Below are 12,634 nucleotides of genomic sequence, written 5' to 3'. Positions count from 1 at the left end.
GTCGGTGACGTCCTCGCGCCAGCGCAGGAAGGCGTCCTCCTCGCACACCTCCAGGTTGTAGAGGTACATGAGCTCACCTGGACCAGCGCCTCGCCCTTGCCCGGGTAGGCGTCGGTGACGTCCTCGCGCCAGCGCAGGAAGGCGTCCTCCTCGCACACCTCCAGGTTGTAGAGGTACATGAGCTCACTGGAACAGCGCCTCGCCCTTGCCCGGGTAGGCGTCGGTGACGTCCTCGCGCCAGCGCAGGAAGGCGTCCTCCTCGCACACCTCCAGGTTGTAGAGGTACATGAGCTCACCTGGAACAGCGCCTCGCCCTTGCCCGGGTAGGCGTCGGTGACGTCCTCGCGCCAGCGCAGGAAGGCGTCCTCCTCGCACACCTCCAGGTTGTAGAGGTACATGAGCTCACCTGGAACAGCGCCTCGCCCTTGCCCGGGTAGGCGTCGGTGACGTCCTCGCGCCAGCGCAGGAAGGCGTCCTCATCGCACACCTCCAGGTTGTAGAGGTACATGAGCTCACCTGGAACAAGCGCCTCGCCCTTGCCCGGGTAGGCGTCGGTGACGTCCTCGCGCCAGCGCAGGAAGGCGTCCTCCTCGCACACCTCCAGGTTGTAGAGGGTACATGAGCTCACCTGGAACAGCGCACTCGCCCTTGCCCGGGTAGGCGTCGGTGACGTCCTCGCGCCAGCGCAGGAAGGCGTCCTCCTCGCACACCTCCAGGTTGTAGAGGTACATGAGCTCACCTGGAACAGCGCCTCGCCCTTGCCCGGGTAGGCGTCGGTGACGTCCTCGCGCCAGCGCAGGAAGGCGTCCTCCTCGCACACCTCCAGGTTGTAGAGGTACATGAACCAGCGCAGCAGCAGCCCCTTGGGGTAGCGCAGCGCGTGCGCGTGCAGCTGCAGCGCGTACACCGCCGCCAGCTGCAGCTCGGCGCGACCCTCCAGCAGCGCGCGCAGCAGCGGCGCGTACTCCTCCGCCAGCGCGCGCTCGCGCTCCAGCGCCGCGCGCTCGGGCGCCGCGCCGCCCGCGCCCGCCGCCGCCGTGGCGCGCTGCGCGAGCAGCAGCACCGCGCCGCTCACGAAGCCCGCGTCGGCGCGCACCGCCGCGTCCACGTTGGCGCGGATCCAGCGGTACAGCGCGGCGGGCGCGGGGTCGGCGGCCAGCTGGCGCGCCAGCGCGGCGCGCACGCGCAGCTGCGGCGCCAGCGCGCCCAGCCCGCGCGCCTCCAGCGCCTCCAGCGCCGCCGCCGCGCCCGCCTCGCGCTCCGCCACGTGCGCGCACACGTCCAGCTTGGCGCGCGCCACCAGCTCCGCCACGCGCGCGTCGCCCGCCGCGCGCCGCAGCGCCACGAGCGCGTCCAGCAGCAGCGGGCCGTGCGCGCCGCCCTCGCACCACGCGCCCAGCTCGCCCAGCGGCAGCAGGCCGCGCAGCACGGCGTGCGCCAGCAGCGCGGGCAGGCGCGCGTGCGGATGGCGCGGCAGCAGCGCGCGCAGCTCGGCGGACGCGGCGCGCGTGACGCCGCGCACGACGCGCGCCGCAGCGGCGCACAGCGCGTCGTCGGCCTCGCCGCCCGGCAGCTCGGCCGCCAGCGCGTGCTCCAGCACGGCGGCCACGACGCGCCGCAGCAGCTGCACTCCATGTTGGTACAGTACAAACTACACACAGGCGTCGTTCAGGGACACGACACCATATAAGGGCTGTTTTGTTTCTAGTTTTTGCCAATGGTTTGTGTGAACGAGTACTTATGTAATACTTGCTATTAAAAAACATGTATATATACAAAGCTATTAAAACTCCATCAGACTCTAGCTCTTCAAAATGCCCACATTTCCATCTCAGATTGGAGTGCAAAATGCCCACATTTCCATCTCAGATTGGTGTGCAAAATGCCCACATTTCCATCTCAGATTGGTGTGCAAAATGCCCACATTTCCATCTCAGATTGGAGTGCAAAATGCCCACATTTCCATCTCAGATTGGTGTGCAAAATGCCCACATTTCCATCTCAGATTGGTGTGCAAAATGCCCACATTTCCATCTCAGATTGGTGTGCAAAATGCCCACATTTCCATCTCAGATTGGTGTGCAAAATGCCCACATTTCCATCTCAGATTGGTGTGCAAAATGCCCACATTTCCATCTCAGATTGGTGTGCAAAATGCCCACATTTCCATCTCTTCACATTGGTGTGCTAAAAATAAATTGTAAACAGTATATTGATGCAGCAATATAGCAGCCATTTTGAATGGATATGATTTAACTTTCACCTATTATTCATAGTCAATTAAATTATAGGGATTTATATTCCGGAATAGGAAGGCAAAGGGCAAAGGGCAAAGGGAGACTTGGTGAAGCTAATACTGAGGCACACCTTGTCGGGCAGCTGCAGGTCGCGCAGGCGCTGCAGCGCGGGCTCCTCGTCGGGCTCGTCGTCGGGCTCGGCGTCGGGCTCGCGCTCGGCGTCGGGCGCGTCGGGCGCGTCGGGCGCGTCGGGCGCGGCGGCCGCGCGCGCCGCCAGCGCGCTCACCGCCTCGATGGCCAGGCGGCAGGCCTCCTCCTTGTTGAGGGCCTGCAACGTGAGAGCTCCTCGTGAATCTACGAACTCACTCGGCATACTAGTAGCTGGCACGCAGAGTCAATACTTTTATCCCGAAAAACAAATAATAGACGGGAAGATAATTTTGTCTGTCTTTTCTAAATTTATAAAAGGAAAAGCTTACTGACTGACTGACTGATCTATCAACGCACAGCTCAAACTACTGGACGGATCGGGCTGAAATTTGGCATGCAGATAGCTATTATGACGTAGTCCGTAGACATTTGTTAAGAATTTTTCAATCTCAAACAAATTCAAAAATTCAATCCCCAAAGGGGTAAAACAGGGGTTTGCAATTCGGGACCAAGTCGTGGGAATGAACTAGTTATATAGTCACCTTGTCCTTCTTGGGCTTGTCGCGCTTGTCGGGCTGCGGCTTGATGGCGATGGCGAGGGCGGGCTCCTTGGGCGGCGGCGGCTTGGCGGCGAAGGCGGGCAGCGGCGCCAGCGGCGGCGCGGCGGGGCGCGACAGGCGCGTGGCCGTGAACAGCAGCGCGTTGGACGGCGGGCGCATCTGCACGTCCTGCAGGCTGCTGGGCGGCGCGCGCGCGGCGCGGCGCGGCGCGGCGGCGGCCGGCTTGTGGCGCGGGAAGTAGCCGGGCGCGCGGCGCGGCTCGCGGAAGCCGTTGCCCAGCAGGCGGTCCTGCGGCGCCAGCGCCAGGCCGGCCAGCACGTCGTCCAGCGGGCGCGCGCGGCCGCCGCGGAAGGGCGGCTCGGGCGCCGGGCGCCGCGGCTCGTCGCCGCGCAGCTGGTGCATGGGCACGGGCCCCTCGGCGGCGGCGGCGGCGCGCGGCACCCAGCCGGCGCGGCGCAGCTCCACCACGTCGCGCAGCATGAAGCGCAGACGCGGCGCCAGCTCGCGCGCCGCGCTCAGCGTCTCGATGCGCCGGAAGTACTGGTCCATGAGGCCGCGGCCGCGCTCCGAGTCCAGCACGCGGCCCACGGTGCGCACCAGCTGCGCCAGGCACTCCAAGTCCTCCTGCTGCTCGGCGGCGGCGCGGCGCGCCAGCAGCGCCTGGATGCAGCGGTGCAGGATGGACTCGGCGAGGATCTCCAGCTTGCCCAGCTCGCCGATGAACTTGATGTTGCCCAGCATCTTGCACTTGGCCAGGTGGCGGCGCTCCTCGTCCTCGGGCGCCAGCGCGCGCTCGCCGAAGGCGGCGAAGGCCTGCGCGCGGTTCTCGAACTCGGCGCGGCACTTGTTGAGCAGCAGCAGGCGGAAGGTGCAGGGCTGGCCGGGCGGCTCGAAGTTGGGCGCCTCCTCGCTGAGGCGCTTGCACAGCTGCGCGTACATGGAGGAGTACTTGGGCTCGTCCAGCGCCTTCTCGAAGATGAGCAGGATGACGCCCTTGAGCGCGCGGTCCGAGTCCAGCTGCAGCGCCAGCAGGTCGTCGCTGAGCTTGCGGAACTTCTCGGGCGTCAGCTTGTTGAGGATGCCGCGCACCTTGCGGTGGATGAGGTCGTGCGCCGCGTCGGCGTCAGCGTCGCCGGCGCGCAGCGAGGGCGGGACCCAGCGCCGCCGCGGGGGGACCGGCGTCCGCCCCGCGGCGCGCGGCACGGGCCCCGGCGTCCGCGCGCTGTCCGTCTTGTGGCCGGAGTCCGCGCGAGCGGCTACGAGGTGGCGCGAGCGACCTGCAACCGACCAAGTGGCCTGTGATCGATGACAAACCAACAAACACACGTCCGCCCGCGGCGCGCGGCACGGGCCCCGGCGTCCGCGCCAGGCAGCGGCTACTCAGTGGCGCGAGCGACCTGCAACCGACCAAGTGGCCTGTGATCGATGACAAACCAACAAACACACGTCCGCCCGCGGCGCGCGGCACGGGCCCCGGCGTCCGCGCCAGGCAGCGGCTACTCAGTGGCGCGAGCGACCTGCAACCGACCAAGTGGCCTGTGATCGATGACAAACCAACAAACACACGTCCGCCCGCGGCGCGCGGCACGGGCCCCGGCGTCCGCGCCAGGCAGCGGCTACTCAGTGGCGCGAGCGACCTGCAACCGACCAAGTGGCCTGTGATCGATGACAAACCAACAAACACACGTCCGCCCGCGGCGCGCGGCACGGGCCCCGGCGTCCGCGCCAGGCAGCGGCTACTCAGTGGCGCGAGCGACCTGCAACCGACCAAGTGGCCTGTGATCGATGACAAACCAACAAACACACGTCCGCCCGCGGCGCGCGGCACGGGCCCCGGCGTCCGCGCCAGGCAGCGGCTACTCAGTGGCGCGAGCGACCTGCAACCGACCAAGTGGCCTGTGATCGATGACAAACCAACAAACACACGTCCGCCCGCGGCGCGCGGCACGGGCCCCGGCGTCCGCGCCAGGCAGCGGCTACTCAGTGGCGCGAGCGACCTGCAACCGACCAAGTGGCCTGTGATCGATGACAAACCAACAAACACACGTCCGCCCGCGGCGCGCGGCACGGGCCCCGGCGTCCGCGCCAGGCAGCGGCTACTCAGTGGCGCGAGCGACCTGCAACCGACCAAGTGGCCTGTGATCGATGACAAACCAACAAACACACGTCCGCCCGCGGCGCGCGGCACGGGCCCCGGCGTCCGCGCCAGGCAGCGGCTACTCAGTGGCGCGAGCGACCTGCAACCGACCAAGTGGCCAAGTCTCTACCCGCCTTCTCCACTCCTGTGTCGCTGGCAACTGTGATTTCAAAGCCCAGTGCAAGTAGGTCCAACTCCTACTTGCAGTGCTTTGTCAGCCCTAACACAGACTACGGTCTATTTGGGCTGAGTCTCGGTTTATTATCTAGTGCTTTGGTCTAAGTGTGGTGTACAATGTTCAATTTTCATTTGTCGAAAAAATAAAAAAAATAGTGGGGTCGTGCTAGTAGGTCCAATTCCTACTTGCACTGGGGTCGTGCAAGTAGGTCTAATTCCTACTTGCACTGAGGTCGAGCAAGTAGGTCCAATTCCTACTTGCACTGAGGTCGTGCAAGTAGGTCCAATTCCCACTTGTACTGGGGTCGTGCAAAAAGGTCCAATTCCTACTTGTACTGGGGTCGTGCAAGTAGGTCCAATTCCTACTTGCACTGAGGTCGTGCAAGTAGGTCCAATTACCACTTGTACTGGGGTAGTGCAAGTAGGTCCAATTCCTACTTGCACTGGGGTCGTGCAAAAAGGTTCAATTCCTACTTGCACTGAGGACGTGCAAGTAGGTCCATTTCTCACTTGTACTGGGGTCGTGCAAGACGGTCCAATTCCTACTTGCACTGGGGTCATGCAAGTAGGTCCAATTCCCACTTGTACTGGGGTCGTGCAAGACGGTCCAATTCCTACTTGCACTGGGGTCGTGCAAAAAGGTCCAATTCCTACTTGCACTGAGGACGTGCAAGTAGGTCCATTTCCCACTTGTACTGGGGTCGTGCAAAAAGGTCCAATTCCTACTTGCACTGGGGTCTTGCAAGTAGGTCCAATTCCTACTTGCATTGGTGTCGTGCAAGCAGGTCCAATTCCTACTTGCACTGAGGTCGAGCAAGTAGGTCCAATTCCTACTTGCACTGAGGTCGTGCAAGTAGGTCCAATTCCCACTTGTACTGGGGTCGTGCAAAAAGGTCCAATTCCTACTTGCACTGGGGTCTTGCAAGTAGGTCCAATTCCTACTTGCATTGGTGTCGTGCAAGCAGGTCCAATTCCTACTTGCACTGGGGTCATGCAAGTAGGTCCAATTCCTACTTGCACTGAGGTCGTGCAAGTAGGTCATATTCCCACTTGTACTGGGGTCGTGCAAGTAGGTCCAATTCCTACTTGCACTGAGGTCGTGAAAGTAGGTCCAATTACCACTTGTACTGGGGTAGTGCAAGTAGGTCCAATTCCTACTTGCACTGGGGTCGTGCAAAAAGGTTCAATTCCTACTTGCACTGAGGACGTGCAAGTAGGTCCATTTCCCACTTGTACTGGGGTCGTGCAAGACGGTCCAATTCCTACTTGCACTGGGGTCATGCAAGTAGGTCCAATTCCCACTTGTACTGGGGTCGTGCAAGACGGTCCAATTCCTACTTGCACTGGGGTCGTGCAAGTAGGTCCAATTCCTACTTGCACTGAGGTCGTGCAAGTAGGTCATATTCCCACTTGTACTGGGGTCGTGCAAGTAGGTCCAATTCCTACTTGCACTGGGGTCTTGCAAGTAGGTCCAATTCCTACTTGCATTGGTGTCGTGCAAGCAGGTCCAATTCCTACTTGCACTGAGGTCGAGCAAGTAGGTCCAATTCCTACTTGCACTGAGGTCGTGCAAGTAGGTCCAATTCCCACTTGTACTGGGGTCGTGCAAAAAGGTCCAATTCCTACTTGCACTGGGGTCTTGCAAGTAGGTCCAATTCCTACTTGCATTGGTGTCGTGCAAGCAGGTCCAATTCCTACTTGCACTGGGGTCGTGCAAGTAGGTCCAATTCCTACTTGCACTGAGGTCGTGCAAGTAGGTCATATTCCCACTTGTACTGGGGTCGTGCAAGTAGGTCCAATTCCTACGTAGTGCAAGTAGGTCCAATTCTTACTTGCACTGGGGTCGTGCAAAAAGGTTCAATTCCTACTTGCACTGAGGACGTGCAAGTAGGTCCATTTCCCACTTGTACTGGGGTCGTGCAAGACGGTCCAATTCCTACTTGCACTGGGGTCATGCAAGTAGGTCCAATTCCCACTTGTACTGGGGTCGTGCAAGACGGTCCAATTCCTACTTGCACTGGGGTCGTGCAAAAAGGTCCAATTCCTACTTGCACTGAGGACGTGCAAGTAGGTCCATTTCCCACTTGTACTGGGGTCGTGCAAGACGGTCCAATTCCTACTTGCACTGGGGTCGTGCAAGTAGGTCCAATTCCCACTTGTACTGGGGTCGTGCAAGACGGTCCAATTCCTACTTGCACTGGGGTCGTGCAAGTAGGTCCAATTCTCACTTGTACTGGGGTCGTGCAAGACGGTCCAATTCCTACTTGCACTGGGGTCGTGCAAGTAGGTCCAATTCCTACTTGCACTGAAGTCGTGCAAGTAGGTCCAATTCCTACTTGCAGTGGGGTAGTTGGTTCGGTCGTTCCTTTTTCTAACCCACTTAGTAGGCCAGTGTTTAAATCACCACGATTTAGGAATGATATTCCTTCCAGCATCAGGGTTGAGGAGTTGGGTCCTCGATTTCAACATTGAAAAACTTGACCGTGTCGCCCTTGTCCGGTTTTTAAATTATTATTTATATGTAAAATAGTTACAAGTGGGGGCCGGGCGTGCACCAGTGCGTGCGGAGGGTGCCAGCTGCACCCGAGTGGCGGCGCCAGGTGCGCGCGGCCGACGACCCCGCGCAGAGGTCGCGTGCGGAGTTGCCAATTATCTACATTCCATATGTATTACAGTGCCGATGAGGCCACTCCAACCCACGGGTAGGGGTAGCTAGGAGGTCCCGCTACCTACTGGTCGCACTGGTGTCGTCACCCGGCCGGCGCGGCGGCGCGGGGTCACTGACCCAGCCAAGGTCGCCGCACCGCGCCGCCCGGTAGCATAGGGTTCCGTATCTCCCGAGTAAAAAGGAGCCCTTGTAGGATCGCTTAGGATTAACTTATATTTTTATACTTACTTATTTTTACTTTTAGGATTCCATACCTCTAAATAAAAAAAAGCGGCCAAGTGCGAGTCAGGCTCGCGCAATGAGAGTTCCGTACTACAGTCGTATTTTTTCGACATTTTGCACGGTAATTCAAAAACTATGATGCATAAAAATAAATAAATATCTGTTTTAGAATGTACAGGTGAAGACCTTTCATATGATACCCCACTTGATATAGTCACTCACTTCGAAAGTTGATAACACTAATTATTGTTTAATTATAATTATTGTTAAAAATTAAATTGTGGTCATGAACTCATGACCACAATTTAATTTTTTGTGTGTGATCTAACCCTAAATTCACGGTTTTCAGATTTTTCCCCAAATGTCAGCTATAAGATGTACCTACCTGCCAAACATGATTCTAGGTCAACGGGAAGTACCCTGTAGGTTTCTTGACAGACAGACAGACAGACAGAAAAAAACGTACTTTGTTATCTTGTTGAATAACTATTTATTTATAGACTTAGGGCCAGTTTCACCGTCATTTATTATTCGATAGTCGATAGATCACATTTTCCCGTTGTGTGAGCGAGTGGGTCTGAGATGCGCACCTATGGTTGGTTTACTTATGTGGCGAAAAAGCAAAATTGTTGAGGGCTTTAAATATTTACTTTAGCTTTAAGTATTGAGTTCGCTGTATCGGAGTGACGTCATGACGATTGACGGATTAGCGGGGTGCGGCAGGGGTGTTGCAATGCGTCATGACGATTGACGGATTAGCGGGGTGCGGCAGGGGTGTTGCAATGCGTCATGACGATTGACGGATTAGCGGGGTGCGGCAGGGGTGTTGCAATGCGTCATGACGATTGACGGATTAGCGGGGTGCGGCAGGGGTGTTGCAATGCGTCATGACGATTGACGGATTAGCGGGGTGCGGCAGGGGTGTTGCAATGCGTCATGACGATTGACGGATTAGCGGGGTGCGGCAGGGGTGTTGCAATGCGTCATGACGATTGACGGATTAGCGGGGTGCGGCAGGGGTGTTGCAATGCGTCATGACGATTGACGGATTAGCGGGGTGCGGCAGGGGTGTTGCAATGCGTCATGACGATTGACGGATTAGCGGGGTGCGGCAGGGGTGTTGCAATGCGTCATGACGATTGACGGATTAGCGGGGTGCGGCAGGGGTGTTGCAATGCGTCATGACGATTGACGGATTAGCGGGGTGCGGCAGGGGTGTTGCAATGCGTCATGACGATTGACGGATTAGCGGGGTGCGGCAGGGGTGTTGCCAGTGGCGTGCAGCTGATAGAGGCATAAACGCACTGCTTACCCTCGTTGTAATAAATCAATGCTTATTTTTCATTAAAACCTGCCGGAAAATAAGTTCATACCTAAATGCATACCCTGGCTTGAAATCCTGTGCACGCCACTGGGTGTTGCAATGCGTCATGACGATTGACGGATTAGCGGGGTGCGGCAGGGGTGTTGCAATGTGCACAACATATTATGCATCAGCTTTCTGTAGGACGTGTGCGTTACATATATATATACAATACTGTTTGTAAGTAAGCTTTACGTGACGTGGGAGCGGAGGCGACGCGCGGCAGGCAGGGCGCGGATCCATATAATCGCATCGCGATAAAAGCGCAATAGGCAGGTCGCGGGGCCGTGGCGTGCGCCGCATTGACCCAGATCCGCGCCTCGCCGCCTCGCCGCCTCGCCCGCCTCGCCCGCCTCGCCGGCGCCTCGCGACCTACTGACCGCCGAGCCTTCCCGCCCGAGATACCGATATGCTCCTCCGCCGATACACTAGCTGAACGACTAGCCGTGTGGAGACCTGCCCGCCTCTGCCACTCTGTCCTAAACATCCCACCTTTATCCCAAAACCCAACACTTTCCAGGGATAAATAGTATCCTACATGCAGACTATGAGCTACCTCTGAGCCAAACATTAACATTTTGTTCAGCACATGCCCATGTGTTGAACAAAATGTTAATGAAGTGACAAACAAACTAAATAGCTACTACATATTAGTATGATTTTTTTTTTAATCGTTCAGTGCTGACAACAATACTTTACTATCATTACAATCTAGCCCATCAAAAAAGGTCCAGGTGGATCCCCAGGGGTCCACGGGATACTCAACAGGGGTCTACGTCAGTGTGACAAAAAAATGGGAGCTTACAATTCATAGATAGAATAGAATACATAAAATAGAATAAATTGAAGGTAATATTGAAGGGAGTATGAAATGGAAGGGACATATTTAATATGTAGTAGTATAGAGCAAGCATAGAGCAAGACATCCCCGGCTGCACACAAGAGCACCCAGCGTCACAGCCGCGAGACATCCCCGGCTGCACACAAGAGCACCCAGCGTCACAGCCGCGAGACATCCCCGGCTGCACACAAGAGCACCCAGCGTCACAGCCGCGAGACATCCCCGGCTGCACACAAGAGCACCCAGCGTCACAGCTGCGAGACATCCCCGGCTGCACACAAGAGCACCCAGCGTCACAGCCGCGAGACATCCCCGGCTGCACACAAGAGCACCCAGCGTCACAGCTGCGAGACATCCCCGGCTGCACACAAGAGCACCCAGCGTCACAGCCGCGAGACATCCCCGGCTGCACACAAGAGCACCCAGCGTCACAGCCGCGCAAGTGTACATAACATATTCCCTACCGGTACTAGAAATGCTTAAGTGTGTCTGTCTGATTGCTAGCTTCTCAATTCTCATGCTCCATCAGTTTAAGTCATTTTAACAAAATTGGGTACAGGAATAACTTGGATCCTCGGGATGGAATGAATACTTATTGTAAAAGAAAATCAAAGAAATCTCAAAGGAATCTAATCTTTTAAATAGAGGATTCATAATATTATAGGTGTAGATAAAGTCTTATACATGCAACAGTTGATAATTAGGTATTAAAACAGTTGCATAAATACCTATTAATTAGTATAGACTAGCTGATGCCCGCTACTTCGTCGCGTGGATTTAGGTTTTTAAAAAGCCCGTGGGAACTCATCAATTTTCCGGGATGAAAAGTAGCCTATGTCCTTCCCCGGGATATAAGCTAACTCTGTACCAAATTTTATCAAAATTGGTTGAATGGTTGGGCCGTGAAAAGCTAGCAGACAGACAGACACACTTTCTCATTATAATATTAGTATGGATTTAAGGGTCAATACTTAGGAAGCAACTTTAGTAGAACTACAGAGATAGTACTATATCTGAAGTTAGCTAATAATCTCTGGCCAGACTTCCTCACAAGACCTGCAGCTCAGTACGTGTGACGTGAACAGGAGCAAATGTAATGCAGCTCAGTACGGGTGACGTGAACAGGAGCAAATGTAATGCAGCTCAGTACGGGTGACGTGAACAGGAGCAAATGTAATGCAGCTCAGTACGGGTGACGTGAACAGGAGCAAATGTAATGCTAACCCAAGTTTCCAACAATTGAATTGCACTGGACACAGCAGTGGCGGTGCTCCACTTGTCAGCTCAACCCCACACGCTGCCCACACAGGACTAGCCCACTCTCAACTACTGTGAATTCACTTTAAGAACATAATAATGTTCTGAGAGGTACACAATATTAACCATTTGTGATGCATCACAAATATTTAGTAGGTCGTTTTTTAGTGAACCTAATATTTTAAGACTTATTTCCTAGTGAACCCTAAGTATTTGCTGTGCACGAGACGTTAGGAAGCGTGCCGAGCGGGCGCTTCGAGGTGTAACGGGCCAAATCGCAGCCGAAGACGACGGGCGGCGGTCAGTACCATTCGCAAAGTACCACTTCCTTGTCTCCGACGGTGACGGGAGGTTATAACGTGCCCTATCTTCCTTCGATTACTCGGTACTTCGCATGGCATTTTTGAGGTTGCATGACTGAGTCGAGCGCTTCGCATCGACGATGCAGATTCATACACATTCTAGAATAACAGGAACTTGTAAAATGGCTCACAAAGGTGACGCATCGACACGACTCGATCGAATATTCTTGGCGGATTTCGAGCATTCCTTGACCGTGTTCGGAGCGGGCGGCGCGTACAGTCGCGGGCCGTCGACGGGACCACTAAATACACTTTATTATACAAAAATGCACAAACTTACGAGGCGATGAAAGTCTATTGTGGGAAGCACACGCACCGCAACGCGACAAGCGAGCTCTTTTGAACGCACACAACTGTCAAATTTTATGACTTTAGCTTTAATTTTACACACTAGTGCACAAACTTGTTAAATTTTTATATGGGAAATTCTCACACAAAGTAAAAAAGTGACAGTGAAAGTAGTTCATAGAGATAGTAGTTATTAATCCACAGAGTAAAGACCGAATCTGTAACTATACTTAGTCTGTGAAAAAGCGCGATTTAAGCATAGACAATAATTGGTGTTTTTTGTGCGCCCAAAGAATTTGAATGAATGATTAGGTACCTACCTCTCTATGACTTGGAAGTGACTACTACGCATCGACATAGGAGTTGTACTAC

At 55.8% G+C, this 12,634-nt stretch overlaps 1 protein-coding gene and 1 pseudogene across 3 annotated transcripts; both read right to left on the bottom strand.

Annotated features, from left to right (window-relative positions):
• The window catches only part of LOC117983260 (tyrosine-protein phosphatase 10D-like), a 14,956-nt pseudogene extending 14,777 nt beyond the window's left edge, over positions 1 to 179 (bottom strand).
• A 310-nt stretch (positions 180 to 489) lies between these two features.
• On the bottom strand, positions 490 to 12,467 carry LOC117983258 (eukaryotic translation initiation factor 4 gamma 2-like). Of its 3 annotated transcripts, none has more exons than XM_069499023.1 (5): positions 12,106 to 12,237; positions 2,930 to 4,224; positions 2,368 to 2,565; positions 643 to 1,651; positions 490 to 529 (listed from the first exon to the last, which is right to left on the bottom strand). In XM_069499023.1, exons 1-5 carry the CDS (start codon positions 12,116 to 12,118, stop codon positions 513 to 515), a joined length of 2,532 nt encoding a protein of 843 aa, XP_069355124.1. In that variant the 5' UTR covers positions 12,119 to 12,237; the 3' UTR covers positions 490 to 512. The 3 variants fall into 3 exon arrangements, 2 of the variants coding, with proteins under 2 accessions (XP_069355124.1, XP_069355125.1); XM_069499024.1 differs by having other exon boundaries at positions 643 to 1,624; positions 12,106 to 12,236; XR_011236806.1 differs by lacking the exons at positions 490 to 529; positions 643 to 1,651; positions 2,368 to 2,565; positions 12,106 to 12,237 and adding an exon at positions 12,255 to 12,467 and having other exon boundaries at positions 4,081 to 4,224.
• Between the last annotated feature and the right edge of the window lie 167 nt (positions 12,468 to 12,634).

Source organism: Maniola hyperantus, chromosome 6 (assembly GCF_902806685.2).
Source record: "Maniola hyperantus chromosome 6, iAphHyp1.2, whole genome shotgun sequence".
Taxonomy (NCBI): Eukaryota; Metazoa; Arthropoda; class Insecta; order Lepidoptera; family Nymphalidae; genus Maniola; species Maniola hyperantus.
Note: the sequence above shows the minus strand (reverse complement) of the source record. Positions and strands in the feature narration are given on the sequence as shown.